The sequence below is a fragment of the Hylobates moloch genome, unplaced genomic scaffold (assembly GCF_009828535.3).
Source record: "Hylobates moloch isolate HMO894 unplaced genomic scaffold, HMol_V3 SCAFFOLD_10, whole genome shotgun sequence".
Taxonomy (NCBI): domain Eukaryota; kingdom Metazoa; phylum Chordata; class Mammalia; order Primates; family Hylobatidae; genus Hylobates; species Hylobates moloch.
The window spans coordinates 66,523,687-66,546,690 of NW_026652285.1; the positions used below are offsets into that span (position 1 = coordinate 66,523,687).

General features: G+C 42.4%; 1 protein-coding gene across 1 annotated transcript in view; it reads left to right on the forward strand.

Annotated features, from left to right (window-relative positions):
- Positions 1–23,004, forward strand: part of LOC131384485 (uncharacterized) — a 57,026-nt gene that overhangs the window by 13,281 nt on the left and 20,741 nt on the right. Inside the window, exons 6-9 of the mRNA XM_058445914.1 lie at positions 337–418; positions 7,012–7,167; positions 7,298–7,502; positions 17,000–17,100. Of these exons, the coding sequence (XP_058301897.1) occupies positions 337–418; positions 7,012–7,167; positions 7,298–7,502; positions 17,000–17,100 (544 nt within the window). The remainder of the gene's footprint in view (positions 1–336; positions 419–7,011; positions 7,168–7,297; positions 7,503–16,999; positions 17,101–23,004) is intronic.

Consider the following 23,004-nt stretch of genomic DNA (forward strand, 5'->3'; position numbering starts at 1 on the left):
GTCACCCAGGCTGCAGTGCAGTGGCGCCATCTCAGCTCACTGCAACCTCCACCTCCTGGGTTCAAGCGATTCATTCTCCTGCCTCAGCCTGCCAAGTAGCTGGGACTACAGGAGCCCGCCACCACACTCGGCTAATTTTTGTATTTTTAGTAGAGACGGGGTTTCACCATATTGGCCAGGCTGGTCTCGAGCTCCTGACCTTGTGATCCGCCCGCTTCAGCCTCCAAAGTGCTGGAATTACAGGCGTGAGCCACCACGCCCGGCCTTGTCTCTGTTTCTTGACTCTTGCTTTGCTTTTTCTTCTGTGGGCTGACTTCTTTTCACACGTCATTACAGCTTGGGATCTGTGGCTAAGAGGACTTCCTTCTCCCAGTCCATGTTTACTACATTTCCAGGAAGGGACACTGGCCTTATTGAGGTACTGTCCCCTTATAGGACTTACCAGTGTGTGTTACCCACTCACCTCTGTGGTTAAGGTACTGTGATTAACAGCTGAGACCACAATCCCACAACTAAAGTGGAGCAGGAGCTTCTTTCAAAAGAAGAGGCATGCTTCCAGGCCAGAGGACACAAATTTAGATGACTTCAGGGGCCAGGCTTGTAGTAAGAATGAAGCAGGCTCAATGGGGACTGTGACAAATAGCAGAGCCCACGCTGCACATAAAGAAAATATTGTCATGTTGGAATGTAGGCTGAGTGTAGCCAGAGATGCCAATTTTTTTTGAGAGAAGCAAGAAATCTAGATTTTTTTTTCCTATTAAATGTCTTGATTCTTTTATATGCTGTCAGCTAGTTAAAAATAGCTTTAAAACATAACGTGGGTGTAAGAAAGCACTTCTGTGAACCAGATGTGACCTTCAGGCCATCATCAGTTTGCAAACCCCTGGTTGTAGGTAGAAAATATAATAAATGTCCACTCCACCCCGAGAATGATCCCTGGGGAGATTCACTATGCCTGGAGCCTCCAGCTGTGGCTTTTCTCTCTTTCTGCTGTAACTCTTCAAGAGGCAGCTCTTCTGAGCACACAGAAAATGGGAGGCTCCTATGTGAGGTTTTGGAAGGCACTATCCAGACATCACCCTCGTGGTTAACACATCCACTATGATCTGTGCTAAGACAGACCTGGGCTGACTGTTGCAGAAGACCCAGTGTATTAGGCAGGGTTCACCAGAGAAACAGAGCCAAGAGGAGATATATCCAGATAGAAAGAGATTTATTATGAGGAATTGGCTTGTGTGATTTATGGAGGTTGAGAAATCTCACAATCTACCATCTGCAAGCTGGTGACCCAGGAAAGCTAGCTGGTGGTGTAGTTCAAAGGCCTGAGGACTTGAGAGCTGATGGTGTAGATTCCAGTCTGAGTCTGAAGGCCTGAGAGCCAGGAGCACTGAGAGCAGGAGAAGATCAATATTCTAGCTCAAACAGGCAGTGCAAATTCAACCCTCCTCCACCTTTTTGTTCCATTTGGGCTTTCAATGGATTGGATGCTGCCCACCTACACTGGGGAGGGCCACTTGTTTTCCTCAGTCCACCAATTCAAATGCTGCTGTCTTCCAGACACCCTCAAAGACACACCTGGAAATAATGCTTGGCCACATATCTGGGCACCCTGAGGTTCAGTCAAGCGGACACATAAAACTATCACATTCAGGAATAAGAGCAGGAAGTCTAACCTGTGAATAGTTGGGAGACCAAGAGGCAAACTCATCTTTGCAACACCATGTGATGAGTGTAGGGCTGGAGGGGAGCAGCTACACAAAGGCAGAGAACTAAATCTCTCCTAGAGGAAGGGGCTTAGGGAGGGTGAAGGTCACAATTTCCAGGAGTATGTGTTTGCTTTACTTTAGTTGTTTTGGTTACAAGGAAAAGAGACTCGTTTGTCCAGTTTAAGAAAGGTAGAGGGAGGGTTCTGTCCTAAGGCTGCATGGAGACAGATAGACAGATAGAGTTGTAATCATGAGATGGCAAGGCCTCTGGGACACAGGCCTTAGGGACAAGGGGCCTCTGGCTGTGGTTTGGGGTTTGGCTACTCTAGGAACCTCAGCTGCAAGATTTTGCTGGTCTACTCACTACTCAGCATCTCTGCCCAGTTCTCTTCCTGGACCCAGCCAGCTGCTTCTCCCTCAACTTATTCATACTTTCTGTGAGTCCTGACTTTCATGAGCTAGACTCCCCTTGTGGCCACTCCTTTTATTTGTATCCTTCAAGCTCAGCCTCCACTTTTTTTTTTTTTTTTTTTTTTTTTTTTTTGAGGTGGAGCCTCCCTCTGTCACCCAGGCTGGAGTGCAGTGGTGTGATCTCAGCTCACTGGGCTCACTGCAACCCTCTGCCTCCTGCGCTCAAGTGATTCTTGTGCCTCAGCCTCCTGAGTAGCTGGGACTACAGGCATGTGCCACCATGGCTGGCTAATTTTTTTTTTTTTAAGTAAAGGTGGGGTTTCACCACGTTGCATCATGTTGCCCAGGCTGGTCTCAAACTCCTAAGCTCAGGTAATCTGTCTGCCTCAGCCTCCCAGAGTGCTAGGATTACAAGCATGAGCCACCGCGCCTGGCCAATTCTTCACCTTTAATTCTACTCTTCAAGAGAGATTTATTGGGTACCTACTGTGTTTGCCAGGCCCTGTTCTAGAATGTAAGATACAGTAGTGAAAACATGCCAGACAAGTTCCTTGCCCTCATGAGGGTAGAACATCAATAAAACAAGCAAGATGGAGCCAGAGAGTGCCAAAACGTTATAATGTTACAAAAACAGAGCGGTGAAATCTGATTTAAGATGGAGATTTAGGTTGAGTGGCCAGCAAAGTCCTCTCTAAATAGGGGAGGTTCAAGTGCCACCTGGGTGACAAGGACCAGCCAGACGAAGATGGGACAAGCATGCCAAGTGACCTGAGCAGTGGCAGGAGTGGCGAATGGAGAGGGAGGCCCAAGCTGGACACGGGAGCATGCTCGGACTTGAACCCAAGGAATACCATGGGCTGCTTTGCTCTGCAAGCAGGTTGTTCTGTTTGATCCCAGACAAACAGCGAAATGCATGCTCTTCCTATCCCTTGCCAAATAATGATCATTAATGACAACCAGGCTCTGTTTATCACTCAGCAGTCCCAAATCACTTTCCTAGGTATGATCTAGCTGAAATAGGGAGTCTCTATCCAAAGGTGTTCCTAGGAAACGGAGTTGCTGGACACTCACTCATGTTTGTTCTGTTCCAAAGGCTGCATGTTCTCTCCACAAAATGCCCACATGCATGTCTGCCACATCGGGCCAGCTTCTGGCAGAAGTACACCCAAATTTCAGGGGCTTATATGAGATGGAAGTCATGTCTTTCTCACTTAAAGTCCAAGCTTGTGTAGAGGGTGCCCTGTGATGCTACCAGGGGACTCAGGTTAGCTCTTCACTGCTGCTTGCAAGTGGTGGGCACAGTGGCTCTCCACCACACCCCAATTACACCCAAGTAGCTAGAAATCAGAAAGCAGGAGAGAAAGGGAATCCAGGACCCCCTTCCATCCTGCTCACAGCTCACCAGCCAGAACTTAGTCACACAGGTACATTCAGCGGGTAATTTAATTCTACCATCACCAAAAAACTGGGTTTCTGTTTATTATAGCAAAAGGAGACACTGGATACTGGGGAACAACTATCGGTCACTGGCATGGCTTTTATTTTTATATTTTCTCCTAGTTATGAAAGCAATACATACTGCCAGGAATCCATATATATAGAGAGAGACAGAGAGAGAAAATAAAGGTCAGGAGTAATTCCAGAGCTAACTGTTGTTTAAGACAAACAAATTTTTTGTAACCTTAGTTCTCACTTAATAGTATATCCTGGCCGGGCACAGTGGCTCATGCCTGTAATCCCAGCACTTTGGGAGGCCGAGGTGGGTGGATCATGAGGTCAGGAGTTCAAGACCAGCCTGGCCAAGATGGTGAAACCCTGTCTCTACTAAAAATACAAAAATTAGCTGGGAATGGTGGCAGAAGCCTGTAATCCCAGCTACTCAGGAGGCTGAGGCAGGGAATTGCTTGAACCCGGGAGGCAAACGTTGCAGTGAGCTGAGATCGTGCCACTGCACTCTAGCCTGGGTGACAGAGCAAGACTCTGTCTCAAAAAAAAAATAAATAAATAGTATATCCCGATAATCTTCCCATATCAATAAACACAGATCTACATTACTATGAGAACTTTTTTTTTCCCTTGAGACGGAGTCTCGCTCTGTTGACCAGGCCGGAGTACACTGGCACAATCTCAGCTCACTGCAACCTCTGCCTCCCGGGTTCCAGCAATTCTCCTGCCTCAGCCTTATTTGTCTGTATCTCTTGGATGCCTGTCAGGTGCTAGGCCCTGTGGTGGTGACTGGGTGCACAAGAGAGAGCAAGACAAAGTTCCAGCTCAATGAATTTTATTTCCCCTGTTGTTTACAAATGCTTTGATTTGACTTGTAGATATTTGTCAACCATTAGTATCTTGGTTCTATTGAAGGAGTAAGAACATTTTAAGCTGAAATTCTTCCTTCTTTCCAATTGAGATGGAGTCTCACTCTGTCACCCAGGCTGGCATGCCATGGCATGATCTCAGCTCACTGCAGCTTCTGCCTCCCAGGTTCAAGCGATCCTCTCACCTCAGACTCCTGAGTAGCTGGAATTACAGGCGCACGCCACCATGCCCGGCTAATTTTTGTATTTTTAGTAGAGATGGGATTTCACCATGTTAGCCAAGCTGGTCTCAAACTCCTGACCTCAAGCGATCCCCCCGCCTCAGCCTCCCAAAGTGCTGGGATTACAGACGTGAGCCACTACGCCTGGCCACGATCATACCTTTTCATGGCATGTTTGGACCATAATTTAGGCAGTCACCTATGGTGTACTGGTAGATGGTTGTGATTTGAGGCTACTATAAACAAGATGATGAACAGCCTGTGGAGGATCTTTGTATGTTTGTCCTGTTATTTTCTAGGCATAAACTCCTAGCAGTGGCAAAATACTGGATTAAGGAACACTTTCAAAGATTCCAATTCTTGCTGCCAAATTGGCCCCTAGACTTGCAGAAATTTATACTAATGCCTCCAGTGTTTCCTTCTACAATGCCACTGATCAACTAAGAGACAAGAAAGCTTTCATTGTTTAAAACTTTGCTTTATTTGATTACTAGTGAGGATGAGCATCTTTTCACATTTATTGGCCATTTTCTTTTGTTGTCAGTTCACATCCTTTTAAACAGTCCATATTTTAATAGGAGTGTTCACTTTATCCTACTGATTTGAAAAAAAAATCCACTTTATTAAGGATAACATACTAGCAAATGCTTACCTGGTACTTATGTGTACCAAGCACTGTTCTTAGTTCTTAAAATGTTTATATTAATCTTTTCAACAGCCTGTAAGGTAAGTATTGTTATTTTATAGATGAAGAAACTGAGGCACAGAAAAGATATACAACTTGTCCAGTATATAGTTGTACAGCTAGGAAGAGGCAGAACTGGGATTCACACTCAGCAGTCTGGTTCCAGATCCTTGCTTTTAACCACTGGACATTCAAATTAATGTTTTGTCTCTTAGAGATTTTTTTAGACTTTTACAATATTTCCAATTTTTGTCTTTTAACTTCAAAGTTTTTTAAAATTCAGTTTTCATTTACATTGTCAAATCTATTAACATTTTCCAAATGGATTCTACTTTAGGGTCATTTAGTTGACCTTCAAGGGTAAAAAATGAAGCACAGATAGGAAGGTAAAGGGTAATGTATGTCATATGCACTTTTGCAAACTCACCAAGAAGTTTCCGATGAACATATGAAGAAAACGTCAGAAGGGCTCATAGTGCTATAACGCTTCTTATTTCTTCTAAAACACACTGGCCCACCAGCCTCTACTACCAATCTCTAATTGAAGCTCACAGTACCTCTTAACTCTGATATCCAACGATATCCTGATTTATTTGCTAATACTTTCTTCCCACTTCAGCCTACTTCACCATTATTAAATATCATTTAATCCTACCCTACTGCTGTGCTAGGTACTTGGCATAGACAAGAACAAAACAGTTTCTGCCCTTGAAGAGTTCCACATCCCCTGCAGCATAACCACACTCTTTCCCTGAACTGTACTCTATCTAGCTCTGGGGCTTGCTCTCTCCTTTCTCAATACATCTTCCAACCTCAAGAAGTCCTCCCCAAATCCTACCCATGGGTCAAGCTCAAGTTTCCCCCCCCTTGTTTCTTGTTCACTTTGGCTCACAAAATAAAGTCCCCATTGAAAACAAAACGAAACAAACTCCTTTGGCACTTATTGCATGCACTAATATGAGTGCTAAAAGGGGAGCCGATACCACCACCTGAGATCATAAATATAAGTGTACAGCATGTCAAGTACTATTTCCCATAGTTCTATTATAGACAAGGACCCACATTTTTTAAAGTGTTGCACAAAGTCACAATGAATTACAAAAAGCAAAGCTACAGCCTAGGTCTTGGGGTTCCCAGTCATAAAATCTTAGAACCGGCAGAGACCTCAAGGGACACCTTAACTAGTGATTTCAGAGTCCTAGCATGTGAAAGTTGTAATGGGGATGGAGGAACTGGGCTTTGGATCAATTTTAAAACAACAAAATCAATGATTGCTTTGAAAAACGTTTGAAGACAAAAATCTTCAAAACATGGGTTGGAAAAGATAACAAAAGTAAGCTCAAGGAGGCTGAGGTGGGAGGATCTCTAGAGCCCGGGTGTCGAGGCTACAGTGGGCCGTGACCTGCGCCACTGCACTCCAGCCCTGGAGAAAGAGCGAGAGACCGTGTCTCGAAAAAACAAACAAATAACAACTAAAAAACCCTCAGACCCCAAAACGTCAAGGAATAAAAGTTAAAGATTGGGCGGACACAACTCCTCCATTTGACAGATGAGCAAACTGAGGCGCAGATGCCTCCTGGAGGGAACACGGTCAGTTGACGGAGAAGAGCCCGAGGCTGCACGAGCGACAGCGTTCGGACCTTCCGGGACGCGCACGTGTTAATTGCCCCCAGGAGCCTGAGGGAGCAAAGCAGCCGCCCCGCCCCGCGGGCAGCGCGTTCAGCGGCCACGTGACACAGCCAGCCCATCACGCGCAAAGGGCAGGGCCTGGAGGACACCACCCCCGCCACTCTCTCAGCCCTCCAATAGGAAAGAAGGAGATGACATTGGTGGGCGGGCCAGACCCGCCTCCCCCACGGTGGCCACCCCGCGCGAGGCGGGCCCAGCCACCGCCCTCCAGTTAGGGGACGGACTAGCTCAGCTAGGCCAAGGCGAAAGAGCGATGCGCACCTCAATCAGACGGCTTCACCAATCGGCTTGCGCGCTTTTCGCGGCGCCCGCCCCTGCATCGGCCTCCCGGCGCCCGCGCTGCTTCCCCTCAGGCCGCCGCGGCGGCGCCCGCCCGCGCCTCCATCCGGGTCCTGGCGCACTGCTCTCCCAGCGGCGGCGGGCGCGACGGCCGGGGCATTTCCACGGAGGCGACGGCCGTCTCCGCGAACGCGAGGTGGGTATGGCGGACGCGGCGGCGAGCGCGGGTCCGTCGCCATTTTATCTCCCGGACACTCGCGGCAGCGGGGCGGCAGAATGGGAGAGCCGTGGGCCGGCCCGCACCCGTCCGGCTAGCGCGGGCTGGGACTCGTGGGGCGGCCTGCCCCCTCCAGGGAGCGGGGGGCCGGCGGGCCGCGAGCAGAGGTCGCGGGCGCTCGGGGCACGGGGGAGGGGTGCCGCGTGGCCGCCGTGGGGCCGGCCCCAACCCCCTCCGCTTCCCGCCCAGCTCCTCACCGACAGGGCGGGGGAGGGGGGTCATTCTTCACATTCCTTACCCCGCCCTTCCCCCCGCTTCAATCAAACTTGGGGCGGGCGGAAGGCCCGCCTTGTGGCCGGCGCCTGTTGGCCGACGCCGCCTCTTACTGTGGCGTGACTGGTTGTAGGCGCCGCCAGGTGCCTCTGACGTCACTTCCGCTATCATGTTTGTGGGCCGGGGAGACCTTGGCCTTGGGGGTTGGGATGAAGGAGGGAAGGTAGGAAGTGCGAGGGGCGGGGGGACAGGGCGGGAAGGCGCGGGCGGGGAGGGCGGGAGAGTCGTGGCTGGCTGCTTGCCCCTGCTCCCCGCGGCCAAGTGCAGCCTCCCTTCCTGAAGCAGCTGCTGCGGCTGGAGGTCCGCTGCGACAGCCGTCCTTGGCGAGGGGGAGGGGAACGCGGGAGCGGGAGGAAATCGTATCCCGGGGGACGGGGCTTGGAGATTTGCGACTCGGTGTCACCGGAAACAGCGCTGGCCTTTTGAGTCGACACTGCAAACTCTTGGAACCGAGTGCCTCTCAGAAGGCTTGCTAATAAACTTCTTGGGCGGGCTCTCGTATGAGGAATGTGGTAACCTGTATGTCCTTGGCCAGTAATGCCCTTCGGTCTTTCAACTTTTTGCGGTAGATTCTGTGTCACAGGTAATGGTGTATATTTTTCAGCTTTCCGGTTTTTAAAAAATTGACTAACGAGAGGGTGGGCAGACAGGAAAAAGGCAGGGAAGACAGTGAATGTTAAAATCTTGAGGTAAATCAAGAGACCGGTTGGGTTTTGGTTTTTAACTTCATTGATAAATACTGCTTTCTTGGCATGCAGTTCCTAAAGTTAAAGCATCATGTTGAATTTTTTTGCACTTATTTCCGTTGGCCTGAAGTATAAGAACATTGAATGTCAAATTCCAAATTCGTGTGTAGTTTAGGAAATAATTGTTTATATCCAGAATTCTTTTGGTGTTTGGCGGGTTCTGGTTTTATTTACTGTATATTGAGGAAGTATGTGTAGTTAGGGAAGTAAAAACTTGGAAGTTACTTTGGGTTTTGTGAGAATGATTTATTATACATACTTGTTGAAAGTTTACTTTGAAACTTCAACTTTGAGAATAGACAAATTTCTTGACGTCTTGTAAATTCAGTGGTATTAAATATCATTTTAAAGTGTATCACTTAGGTACAATTACAGTGTGAGGGAAAAAGTTAACTTTTTTGGATAGTTACATTGCAGTGACAATTGCAGAGTATTTTTATGTGTAGACAGGCTGTGGGTTCCCCTCGCTTAAATTGAAGCTCTGTTGAACTTGAAGACACTTAATCTTGAAAGTGTGAAAAGTAGAGTGAAACAAAACCATTTCTAAAACGAAAATGTGTAAATAACTGCGTTCCGTTTTACAGAGTGAAGAAATAAGTATTAAACAAGTTAGTCTCAAACGTTTATATCTTAGGGTCATTTTATTCCTGTTATCATTAACTAGACATTTCTTGGTTTAGAGAGCAGTACACAAGACATTGTGTACTTTTTATTTTAATAGCTAAGATAGTAAGTATAATAACTACTCATATGGGAATTACTGAGTGTTAAGAGCGCCAAACTAGTGTTTCAAACTGTAGGTCCTGAGTTATAGGGTCATGAAGTCACTTTAGTGGGTGGTGATCTGAATTTTTTAAAAAGTAGAAAATATTCAGTTGAATACAAAATAGCGTGTTGATTCAGCTCGACACGTGTGTATTCCTGCAAAATAATCCTGTGAAGCTGAGTGTCAAAAGTTGAAAAACAACTTCTGTAGGGTGTTTTTCTCGTTTATAGCATTGTGTAAAGTATTATAGTTTAATATTTTTTAAGGAGTATTAAATGGGCTGTTTATATTTGGTGGAACATGAGCCACTCACTTCAGTTTTCACAAGTTGGGAAATAAATTTGCCATCCATGACCAGTATGCGTTTTAATCATAATATTTTTAATAGCCTGCGAAGCTTTTCTTTAGACTCTAAGAGATCTTTTCCATCCCAGAATGTTAATTGCCAATTATTTGTCCATGTCTAGATGAGACTAGAAGAATCCGAATCCCCAGTAATGAGTTGTCAGCATTGCCTATATGTGACCTCAGGACTGATCATTATATGCTTTTTGCCTGTGTAGGTATTCTAAGCATTGTATAATCACTTAAGAATGGGCTTCATTAAATAAACAGACAAAATATGAGAGCCATTACTCTATTTTTGGTACTAAGTCTTTGAAATCCAGACTGTTTTACACTTGCAGCACATACACTTGGGGCTAATCACATTTCAGGTGCTCAGTAACGACATGTGACTAACAGCTACCAAATGAACAGTGCAGTTCTAGTGCACTGTTTTTAAAAAAATTAGATTTCTCTAGCTGAATAGTTGTAGTTTCAGGTAAACAGCCAAAAATGTTCTCTCTCTCCACAGCTTCATCTCAATTGTGAAGAAATTGCATTAGGTGATTTTTTTTTTTTTTTTCCCCCAGCAGTAGAAAGTCTCACTATGTTGCCCAGGCTGGTCTCCAACTCCTGAGCTCAAGTGATCCTTCTTCCTCAGCCTCCAAAAGTGCAAAGATTACAGGTGTGAGCCACCAGGTTCCTGGCCGAATCAGGTGATTTCTTAGGCCCTTTCTAGATGCAGGATTTAAGCCGACAGCTATACCTTTAAGTCTCTTTCGCTTCTCTAAGAATAAGACATTTTAGATGATTTGTTGTATCATAACATAATGAATACAAGTTGGGAGCATTTTGCTCTTCTGTTAAGCACAATTGGCCTTCCTATCCAAGGATTTTTGCATCCTTGAATTCAACCTCCGATGGAGAATATTTGGGGGGAAAAAAGTATAGACAACAAAAATAATATGAACAAAAACAATATAGTATAACGACTATTTACATAACTTTTACATTGTATTAGGTATTTTAAGTAGTCTATGTAGGAGGATGTGTGTAGGTTACATGCAAATACGACACCATATTTTATAAGGGACTTGAGCATCCGAGGATTTTCCTCTGGGAGGAGGAGGTATCCTGGAAGCAGTCCCCTGAGGATACTTTTCTACTTTGTGTGAATTTTTCATTAACAGGAAGGTACAGTACTTTTCTGGTCACCTGAGAAACCCACCCCATATTTTTCTGGTCACCTGAGAAACCCACCCCATATTTTTATTAGCCAAATATATAATTCTCGAATGCTTAGAATTCATTTCTTAATGATTTCACTGTTGTGCAGTATAGACTATGAATTGCCTACTAAGGATACAGTTAATTATAGTAAACTGTAGAATCTAGATTAAATAATTAGACCCTACTTTTTTTTCTTGGCTTAGGGATGTGTAGACTACATAGTGGTTTTTTCAACCCAGGAACATAACAATATAATGGAGGATAGGAAGGCAGAAGATTTTTAAAGGATTGAGAAATAATGGTATATGTATAATGGTCAGTAAGCAGAACAAGCCAGCCAAGTTGGATATTCTTCAAGACTATCTTCAGTGTCTGCTCTGTGTCTAAGAGTGAAAGGAAATAAGGAATAGTCCTTTTGGGAAACCTGACCTAGTACTTAGCTATTTCAGACTTAATCTCAGGGTTAGTGTGATGTTTGATAGAATAGGAAATAAGATCTTAAAGTAGAATTAGGTTAAATTTCTTCAGAGAAACTTATTTATAATTGTAAAGAATTTATTATCTCGTGTGTTGCATATGCTCTATCGAAGGAAGCAAAATACTATCGGAAAGTTTGCTTATTAATGTAATACTCAGCCCGCATCATTGTCGGATAATTTTGTTGATAATTCAACTATTTGAGAGTGAAAGAAATCAAAGTAGCCAGTGTTGTAATTTTGATTTGTATTTGATTACAGCATATGAAACGAAGATGAGACCGGAGGAAATAGTTTACTTGTGAACTTTTTGAGCTACTTTGTTATGGGAGTATTTAAATTAATGTAAAAGTGTAAGGAAATGTCTTAGCTCAGAAAATTTAAACTTACTAGATATTAAGTGCTTAAAAGGTAGAGTATGCTTGCATTTGGACTTAAAGTTTAGTGTGTTTTAAGTAATTAGAAGCTATTTTTAAAAATATTTTAAAGTTAGGAATGTGTTCCTGAGTGTTTTCACCATAAGAAAATAAGTCTATGGGGATAGTACATATGTTAATTAACTTGATTTAGCTATAATATAAACCTATCATGTACAGCATAAAAATAACAATTTTTATGTCAATTTGAAACATTCATTACAAAAGTGAAATTAGGAATGTGAATGTTAATAACTTAGTTATGAAAACTTACTTGATGTAAATGTAGATATAGACAAGTCTGTAACTGATAGATTTGCCTGCTTGTAGCATGCTTTGAATTGATAATGTTTTTAACCATCACAGATATATCTGGAAAGGTAAAATTACTGTTAGGATAGTTTGTCAAATTAATTTATTTATTAAGTACGGTTGCCATTTGTTGAGTTAATTTCTCAGTCATTCAATTTATTTGCGTCTATCCCAGTCCTGACAGCAACCCCATGAGGTGTGGATGTTACAGTTCCCCCAAATGGTGATGAGAGAACACAGCCACTAAGTAGCTGCTTGACCCTGAAACCATTGCCCTTAACCATTTTCCTGTACTGGTATGCTGAGCTGAATGAAATAAGTTGAAGATACATTTTGTCTAAGTTGAATTTTGACTTTTAGTTGCCATAAATTAATTAATTAAATAATTTATTATATATATTTTTTGAGACAGAGTTTTGCTCTTGTTGCCCAGGCTGGAGTGTAATGGTGCGATCTTGGTCCACTGCAACCTCTGCCTCCTGGGTTCAAGCGATTCTCCTACCTCAGCCTCCTGGGTAGCTGGGATTACAGGTGTCTGCCACCACACCTGGCAAATTTTTGTATTTTTAGTAGAGATGGGTTTTTACCATGTTGGCCAGGCTGGTCCCAAACTCCTGACCTCAGGTGATCCACCCGCCTGGGCCTCCCAAAGTGCTGGGATTATAGGCGTGAGCCACTGCGCCTGGCCAGTTGCCGTAATTTTTTTTGGACAGAGTCTTGCTCTGTCACCCAGGCTGGAGTGCAGTGGCGTGATCTCGGCTCCCTGCAACCTCCACCTCCCAGGTTCAAGCGATTCTTCTGCCTCAGCCTCCCGAGTAGCTAGGACTACAGGCACATGCCACCACGCCTGGCTAATTTTTTTATTTTTAGTGGGGGGGGGGGTTTCACCATATTGGCCAGGCTGGTTTCGAACTCCTGACCTCATGATTCGCCCGCCTGGGCCTCCCAAAGTGCTGGGATTACAGGCATAAGCCACCGCGCCTGGCCAGTTGCCAGAACTTTTAATGAGAGGGTAGTTCCAGCTGAAGATTGAGGTAGTATGTGAATAAGGATAGAAAGTGGATATAAAAGTATTTTTGTTACTTTTTAAGAAAGAATTATCAGAAGGCTCAAATTCTGATAATTTTAGCTAATAGTATCCTACCTAAGAAGTAAACAAAGGCCCAGAAATTAGGTGGTATGTCCAAGGACATAGTAAATGGGGAGCCAGTATTAACTGTAGACAGAAAAATTTCAAGTCCTAAATGTATACTAGCTATCAACCCGCTCTTTCCCAATACGCAAGCATTACATAGTTGTGATTAGTTAGGGCTTTTAATTAACTTCCAAATGAATGTTTCCATGGGTTCTTGTAATCCATAAATTCATGGATTATGTTCAGTGTTTATGAGAGCTAGCCCTAACTGAATGTTGCTCAGCTGTCTGGTTTTAGTTTCCGCCATTTGCTGTAATCAGTGTTTTCTGAACTGCAGGCTGGGAACCATCAGATTATAAATATAATCAGTTTATGTATATAATAAAATCACAGAGTAAGAATATTGATTTGTGCACGATATTATTTATTGGATTATTTATATGCATATACTTTTCAAAAAATTGAGGGTCATGTTAATAGCACTTGGTATGTAAATTACCAGAATGCTTTCTAGCAATATGGTATTTATTTACATAGCTGGATTGAGAAAGAATAATACAAAGTAAGCATGTGACACCAGGGTTGGAAAAATATGTATTTTTGAATGTTTGGTGAGGATTCAAACATGTTTTAAATGAGAAAATCGGTAGGAGGTTGAGGATTGTAGTAGAGGTACCAGATGCTTTTTCTTTTAGCTGTTTTTTTTTGTTTGGTTTTGGGTGTTTTTTTTTTGGCTGTTATTGTTTTAAAAGTAAGGACTAGGCCGGGTGCAGTGGCTCATGCCTGTAATCCCAGCACTTTGGGAGGTGAAGGCGGGCAGGCAGATCACCTGAGGTCAGGAGTTCGAGACCAGCCTGGCCAACATGGTGAAACCCCGTCTTTACTAAAAATACAAAAATGAGCTGGGCGTGATGGCGCACGCCTATAATCCCAGCTACTTGGGAGGCTGAGGCAGGAAAATCGCTTGAAAACCCAGGAGGCGGAGGTTTCAGGAGCCGAGATGACACTGTTGCACTCCAGCCTGGGCGACAGTGCAAGACCTTGTCTCAAAAAAAAAAGTAAAAAATAAAATGGGAAATATTTTGGCTTATAAAGGGCCTGACTTCAGGGACAAGTGTGTCTGCAAGTTCCTACTTTGCATAACCTGGCCTTGTAGAATTGAAATGGTCTCAGATCTAGTATAGTTTAGTGATGCAGTGTGGTCTCCTCTAATTTGGGGCAAGTTATTAAGCTTCTTAGCACCAGTTTTCATCTAGAGATGAAGTAGTGGGGCCTTACATATTTTGGATATATGGTATTAATAAATCTTTCCCTTTTTCTTACAGACGTATTGATACTGCAGCTAGGAAAGCTGAGGGACTTCAGCTAAATTTCTTTTGCAAGGTTTCAATGGCAGAGAATTAGTAGTAGGGCCAGGATTTGAACCCTGGTTTTTAGTGACTCCAAATGAGTAATGCTGTGAACATTCAAGTACATGTTTTTTCAATTCTCTTGCTTTTTTTTTTTTTTTTTTTTTTTTTTTTTTTGCGGGAAGGGACAGGGTCTCACTCTCTTGCTCTGACTGGAGTGCAGTGGTGTGATCATAGCTTACTGCAACCTTTAACTCCTAGGCTCAAGCAATCCTCCTGCCTCAACCTCCTGAGTAGCTCAGCTGGGACCATAAGCCTGCACCACCACACCCAGCCATATTCAGTTCTCTGGAGTATATACCTAGAAATGGAATTGCTGGGTCATATGGTGAACTGTTTTTTACTCATCACCAACCAGTTCTGACACCAAAAATCAATTCTTCAACTCGACACCAACAGAGTGTCCTACAATTAAATTTAATTCTAAAACTACCTGAAGTTATACAAACCTCACAGGTTGAGGGCTCAAACACGTAAGACTGCCCCCACTTCTGATGCCAGTTTCAAATCCTAGGTTTCTACCTGAATTTTTAACCAACCAGCTATAAATTAGGGGGTTTCGTAACTTCTTCCACTGGGTCTATAATTTGCTAGGATGGCTCACAAAACACAGGAAGACACTTATTATCACTAGTTTATTATAAAGGATATAAATGAATAGCCAGATGAAGAGGTCCTTAAGCTGAAGTCCAGGAGGTTTCCTAGCACAGGAGCTTCTGTATCTGTGGAGTTAGGGTTACACCACCCTCCTGCCATGAAGATGTGTTTTTCAACCCAGAGCTGTCCAAACCCTGACACTTAAGGGGTTTTTATGGAGGTTTCATACTTAGGCATGATTGATTACATTATTGGCCTTTGATGATTGGCTTACTCTCCGTCCTCTCTGCCTTACCTGGAGGTTGAGGGGGTGAGGCTGAAAGTTCCACCCCTCTAATCACACCTTGGTCTTTCTGGTGACCATCCCCCTCCTGAAACTGTAGGAGCCACCAATCGACTCAGTAGCATTAAACAGACATTCATCACTTGGGAAATTCTGAGGGTCTTAGGAGCTGTATGCCAGCCAGGATTTTCAAATGGAGACAAAGACCAAATACATATTTCTGATTCCACTTAATAACAACTGTTTGACTTGTCTACAAGTTTTGTTCTCCAAAGCAGCTGCACCATTTCACATTCCCACCAGCAATCTAAGGGTTCCAATTTTCTCCGCATCCTTGTCAACACTTTTATTAATCTTATTAGCCATCCTAATGAATAATGTATCTTTTCATGTGCCTGTTGGCCATTTGTGCTTATGAGTCATATCTTTGGTGAAATATCTATTAAAATATTTTGTTTACCATTAAATTAGGTTGTTTTAAGTTACTTTTTAATGTGGTATGTTTTGCACACCAATTTACAAAGAATGCAAATCCATTTTTTTGCATGTGGATATACAGCCGTCTCAGCATTATTTGTTGAAAAAACAATTCCCAGTTGAATTGTCTTGGCATGGTTGAAAATCAGTTGACCCATGTATGGGTTTATTTCTAGTCTTTAAATTCTATTATATTGAGCTGTATGTTTTTTATTACATTTTGTAATTTTAAAAATTAGTGCTTTTGGTTACTAAATCACTACAAAATAAATTTAGTCCCTATCTTAAAAGATAATCTTTGTAGTAGCTACCTCCTAAATATGAAGTCTGTAAATTAAAGAGTAATAGTACAGTTTAGATTACTTGGGGTTATTAAAAATTTTGGACTCTGCCTTCAATCCACATATTACCTTTCTATCTAAAGGAAAGGATCCTGACCCTGAATCAGATCCAGGTGATTATCTTTGATTTAGTCCTAATAAGACCACTTAGTGTTGGCTGGCATGGGATAAATGAGTAGGTTCCTTTAAAAATTAGTTTCTCTTTGTGTGTATTTTTTATATTACCTCGTTGTACGTTAGTGCATTTGGATTATGCATGATGTACAGGACTTTTTGGGTTTTGAAGTCATTGGATTTTTAATTAGAGGCTGTCGCGTTTTTCTGTAATGATTTTTTGTTGTTTCTTAAAGAAGGATAAGTTATTTCATGCATTTTCATTTGTAGGAACTATAAGAAAACCAGCAGTTAATAATAGTAAAAGGTGGTGGTAAGAGGGTGATTTCTGAATCTCGTAAATACATGGTTTTAGGAGTGGATTCAGATAACCAAGCATTTAAAATACTATTAATGAAATACAGGAAATGAAACCACAGCATAGATTATGCATGTAGCCAAAATGTTCAGTTAAACTTCGTTTTCAACATAAGTGAATGAAAATGGTCTAATACTTTTTTTCTTGTCACTCACACAGGAAACCAGGATTACCGAGGAGGAAAAAAAGCCTTCCTGTGGTGCTCAACTGTGATTCCTTTTCATCATTCACCCTGGATGTTCTCTTCACTGTGGGATGAGGTAGTAGGTTGTATAGTTTTAGGGTCACACCCACCACTGGGAGATAACTATACAATCTACTGTCTTTCCTAACGTGATAGAAAAGTCTGCATCCAGGCGGTCTGATAGAAAGTCAGTTAACTAATTGTACAATATTTAAGATTAACTTGTCCTAAAAAGATGTAGTGCAGCATTTCTTTATGGCCTGGAAATTTATTACTTTAGAGATAAAGTCTGTAGCAAGTACACTGGATGGGGGTGGGGAAACCTTTTGCTGCTTGTCTTATTTCTCTGTGTCAGAATAAATGTTTTTTTTATTTTGATTGATGCTGATAATTTTATGTTGAAATTTTCTTTTGAAAGAGATTGTACTTTCCATTCCAGAAGAAAAGATTGCTCTATCAGAGTGAGGTAGTAGATTGTATAGTTGTGGGGTAGTGATTTTACCCTGTTCAGGAGATAACTATACAATCTATTGCCTTCCCTGAGGAGTAGACTTGCTGCATTATTTTGTTTTTATTTAGATGATATTAAAACTCAAGAATTAATTTTGACAGTTTGTATTTACAGTTTATCAGTTAATTTTCTCTGTTCAAGTAGTACAGTAGGCACAGAGATTAACATTTAAATTTTTCACTTACGGTATATTTCAGAAATTTGAAGTTAAGCAAAAATCTTAATGAGTAGAGAAAGTAAGTAGCCTTCAGGAGATCTTAATAGAGGACTGGGCCCTTTTGGAATTGTGAATAGGTTTATTGCCTTACATCCTGGTACACATGTCCAAGGTGAGGTCCTGGGTGGTAAAGGTAAATACAAATTGGAAGGGCACTGTGTGAGCCAAAACGAGCCAGATTAGTCATGATTCATTTCCAGTTTGGGTTTTGGGTGGTCTTGGAGAATGTTGTAAGCACTGCTTCATTGATAGGTTGATTGAGCCAGACCTTACTCAGCAGCCTGGAAAAGGAGAGATGGGCTCTGGGTTCTACCTTTGCTCACTGGTAAGTTGCTAAGATCTCAGCTTTGCCCTCAAACCCTGAAGTAGTCCTTCAGTTCACACAGTGGGATCACTTGGAAATGTCAGGTGGGGAAGTCCATAGGTTGTTACTTTAAAGAAAATAGAAAAAATGATGGAAAAGGTTTCTTGAATTTTAACACCCGTGAAAGGCCCATGTTTTAGCTTTCCTCCGATGGGCAAACCGTACACTAACTTGGGCCTTGTAATCAGCAAGCAAGGCTAAAAGCTCTCTAAGTGCTTGCTGTTTAAACTATTTTGTGTTGGAAGAAGAGTTAGAAAAGAGACAGTGTGGAGGTGAGGGAGAAGTTCTCTCCCTCTCCAATCATTTCCAATAAATGGAAATTTAAGAAGAAATTTGTGTTTATCCTTAATATCTAAGATAATCACTGTGCAGTGCCATTGGTACTTTTCATGAGAGTAGAAACATCCAGCTTCCTTGGATGGGCCCAACCCAGGTGACTTACTCTGGACCAAATGCATGCTTTTTGTTTTATCCACTGTGGACAGCTGCATAGATAATTGGTCTTTGTTCTAAACTGCACATGAAAACATGGGAGAAAATGACATTTGTTGCCTTTTGATGTGCCAGAGAAGAGTGGGAATGTTCTAAGAATTCTCTTTGGCTTAATCTTGGTTGAATTGAAAATATGTATAACTCTTTTGCTGAAAGTGTAGCAAGTACAGTCATGAAATTTTGTGGTTTTCCTGACACATGTTCTTCCAGCATAACGTTGCCACCTTCAGTTGGAAACGTATCCTTATCTAATAGTTAAGCCCTGGAGAAAAATTAATTTATATATTTTATTAATTACATAAGGACGTTGTTATTAGCTAAGCAGAGTAAGTAAATCGAAATAAAACTTTAAAAATGCCTTTATGGAGAGAATGACTATCTCTGAAAGCTTGTTTTTAATGATCATAAAATTCATGATCAGAATTTGTTTCTGTTTACTTTAATTCAGGGGTCAAAAACTGAAGTACCATCAGAGGCCCAGGAAGGGCTAGCTGTAACTGGCAAATAGAGTAAATTCATTGACTCTGGTTGATAGGTAGCAAGCAGGGTTTATATACATTGTCACCTACTTTTCCAGTTAACAGGAGAGACGGGAGAGTTTATGAAATTTGATATTTAAATGTTGGTAATTGGGTCGGGCACCATGGCTCACACCTCTAATCCCAGCACTTCGGGAGGCTGAGGCGGGTGGAGCACCTGAGGTCAGGAGTTAAAGACCATCCTGACCAACCTAGTGAAACACAGTCTCTAATAAAGATACAAAAATTAGGCCGGGCGTGGTGGCTCATGCCTGTAATCCCAGCACTTTGGGAGGCCAAGGTGGGCAGATCACCTGAGTCAGGAGTTCGAGACCAGCCTGCCTAACATGGTGAAAACCTGTTTCTACTAAAAATACAAAAAAGTAGCTGGGCGTGGTGGTGGGCGCCTGTAATCCCAGCTACTTGGGGGGCTGAGGCAGGAGAATCACTTGAACCCAGGAGGCGGAGGTTGCAGTGAGCCGAGATCATACCACTGTACTTCAGCCTGGGTGACAGAGCGAGACTCTGTCCAAAAAAAAAATTGGTAATTAAATGTTAAAGGTCAGTGACTCCATTAATATATGGTGGGCTGAGTATTAGACTACTGGCTTACATCCTGTGATGTAGTTACTTTCTTGTTCCTTTGTGACTTGAGGTTGGATTTTAAGCACATATATTTGTGGCTTTTTACCAAAGTCATATGGCCAGATAATTTTTCAAAAGCATTAGTGAAAGAATTCTGATGAGTTTGAATTTGAAACAAAACTCAAAGAACATGACCTAATTTGACAGGTTAATTTGAAGTTCATCTGCCAAGTAGAAGACCAGCAAGAAAAAAAAGTGGGTTCCTAGGAAGAGGTAGTAGGTTGCATAGTTTTAGGGCAGGGATTTTGCCCACAAGGAGGTAACTATACGACCTGCTGCCTTTCTTAGGGCCTTATCATTCACCGGTAACCTGTTTCCTTGCTACTTTGCTTTGGTGTAAGCAGAGTTCTTTCTGCAGGTTTTCTCAAATGAAAACATTGCAAGAATACCAAAGAAAGCAGTGTTTGCGTTAGTGATTTATAAACTGCAGCATGGTGCTGGCATTGATAACTGAAAGTCAACTAATGAGAATTTGAGACTTCTGAAGTATACTTAGTTGCTAGTGTCTCTCCCTTTTGGGGTCACTGGAAAGTTTAGAAAGCATGGTTTTGTTTTTGCTCAGGTTTCTCTTTCTGTGATGCAGAGACTCTCCACTGTTCCTTGTCTATGTCTACGTTATGTCTGAAGGAAAGAATTTAACAAAACTTGAAATATTGCTGTTTTTCTACAATGTTTGTAAATATTTATCTTGCCGCTTTTGTAGGTTTGTCTTCTGGATTTAAAATTTGGGTCAGTTGGGGTGGAATTGCATGGTTTGGGAATGGGTAATTGAGCTGCTGCTTATTATGGTATGTAACAGTGATTTGTCTGTTTAATATGTACAAGAACTGGAAGGTCAATAAAATGAAAATGGTTGTCTTGACTGGGTAATGGTGTTACATATTTTGTTAAAGTTATACATCTTTTCAATAAAAACACTGCATACTTCAAAACTTGTGCTTTTTAAGTCATCCTTAACCCTTATCCCCATCCTTGCAGTATTAGATGCATTTTTCATTTGTAATTATGATTTGTTCTTAGTCTCATTTTTCATTAGCAATAATTTGGTGATTGGACGATCATTTACAGATACATTAATAAAGCTGACGCGAGCCATTTCCAGCTCTTCCATTTTTGTAAACACTTGTGTGACTTTGTACAGACAATTAACTGCTCAGGATCACCCTCCTTTTTGTTTGGTTTTTGAGATGGTCTCATTCTGTCACCCATGCTGGAGTCTAGTGAAATGATCACAGCTCACTGCAGCCTTGACCTCCCGGACTCAAGCTTCCTAGTAACTGGGACTACAGGTGCACACAACCATGCCTGGCTGATTTTATTTTTGTAGAGACGGTTTCACCATATTGCCCAGACTGGTCTTGAACTCCTGATTATCCTCTGGCCTTTACCTCCCAAAGTGCTGGCCAGGACAGCCTCCTTTCTTTACTGGAGTAATTATTGAGTCTGCTCAGGCAGACACTACCTTGTAAAAACTCTTATCTCTCATTTCACTAGTCTTAATTTGAGCATTTATCATTCTAGGGATGAGACTGGAATTTATGCATTAGCATTCCATCTTTTTCCAACTACTTTGAACAGTAGTATTTTTTGAGACAAAATCTCACTCTTGTTTCCCAGGCTAGAGTGCAGTGGTGTGATCTTAGCTCACTGCTGCACCCTCCACCTCCTGGGTAAAGTAGACGGGATTTAGGTAATTTTTTGTATTTTTATTAGAGTTGAGGTTTCACTATATTGGCCAGGCTGGTCTTGAACTCCTGGCCTCAAGTGATTCACCCGCCATGGCCTTCCAAAGTGCTGGGATTATAGGTGTGAACCACCCTTGCCTGATCATGAGCAGTAATACATTTAAAAGTCTCCAGAGGTGTGAAGGTTGAAAGGAAATTCAGTGGAATTTCCCATCCTGCCCCTCTGCTGCCCAGCCCCTTGCTCCAGGATTCTAGGGAAGGAAGCGGATTCTAGGGATGTTCTCATACTTGGGGCTTTAAATTTCCTTTATGAACTGAGATGGTTGGGTATGTTTTCTGAGGTACCTTACATGGTACAGTTCTTTAAAGTTGGAGATTTAAGTTGTGGCAAAATTGCATCAATTTCATGTGCACTGATTTAGGTGAAGATGCATAGGAAAAGAGCAAGGAAATTATGTGTGATGGATTAGGGGTGATTTCAAAATGAGTATTTCTGCCTGGCCTAGTGGTTCACGCTGTAATCACAGCACTTTGGGAGGCCAAGGCAGGTGGATCCCCTGAGGTCAAGAGTTCGAGATCAGCCTGGCCAACATGATGAAACCCCATTTTACTAAAAAAGTACCTGGGCATGGTGGTGGGCACCTGTAATCCCAGCTACTTGTGAGGCTGAGGTGGGAGAACTGCTTGAACCAGGGAGGTGGAGGTTGCAGTGACCAGAGATTGTGCTATTGCACTCCAGCCTGGACGACAGAGCAAGACTGTCTTTTTTTTAAAAAGTATTTCTAGTTTCACTTAAAGTATTCTAAATTTGTCTCTAATCATTTTTACTGAAATATTTGAGTCACATCAGCTAGCCTTTTCCCTACTCCGTTGAACTAATTTCTAGGTTCCTTGATCTCCCCCCATTTTGTTTCCTACTTTGCTTTCTGTTGTTGGGGTCCTATGGGGAGGGCTGGGAAAGGAGTTGGGCCCTCTTAGGACTGGTCGTCATCAATCTTTGAGCAGTGTTTTGTTTGCTGGTTGAATGGCTGACCTGAAGGAAGCATCAGACTCCTTGGGATTCTGAAATCCTACTTCTTGATAGAAACCCATAACTTATTTTAGTTTGACTTAAAAACGATCCATAAGTAAGCATGCAGGGTTGGTGTAACTGCATTGAACTGGTAACATCAGAAAAATGTAGAAATGAGGTACCCCAGTGATATGGAAGCTTCGTGACCGATGTCCTAGATTGTTTCTAGCTTTTCTTCGAGCCCTAACACGTGGTTTCCATTCTCAAGGTTACCTCTGTAACAACTGAGTGCTATAACTGGTCACATCGTTTTTCCAGGCATGAAGATGGAAAAAGGAAAAGGCAGAAGGGACATTTTTATGGTTGAACTCACTTAGTTTTCTCAAGAAATGCCACCTAGTGACTCCTTTACATGTAATCCCTTGGAACTATCACAGACTACTTTAGACCAAGGAATCCTGGAAAGTGGTCCTGGCAGGACTGATTGCCAGGCTGAATAGAATCAGGGTCCCACTAGTAAGAAAGGAGGGGAGAAA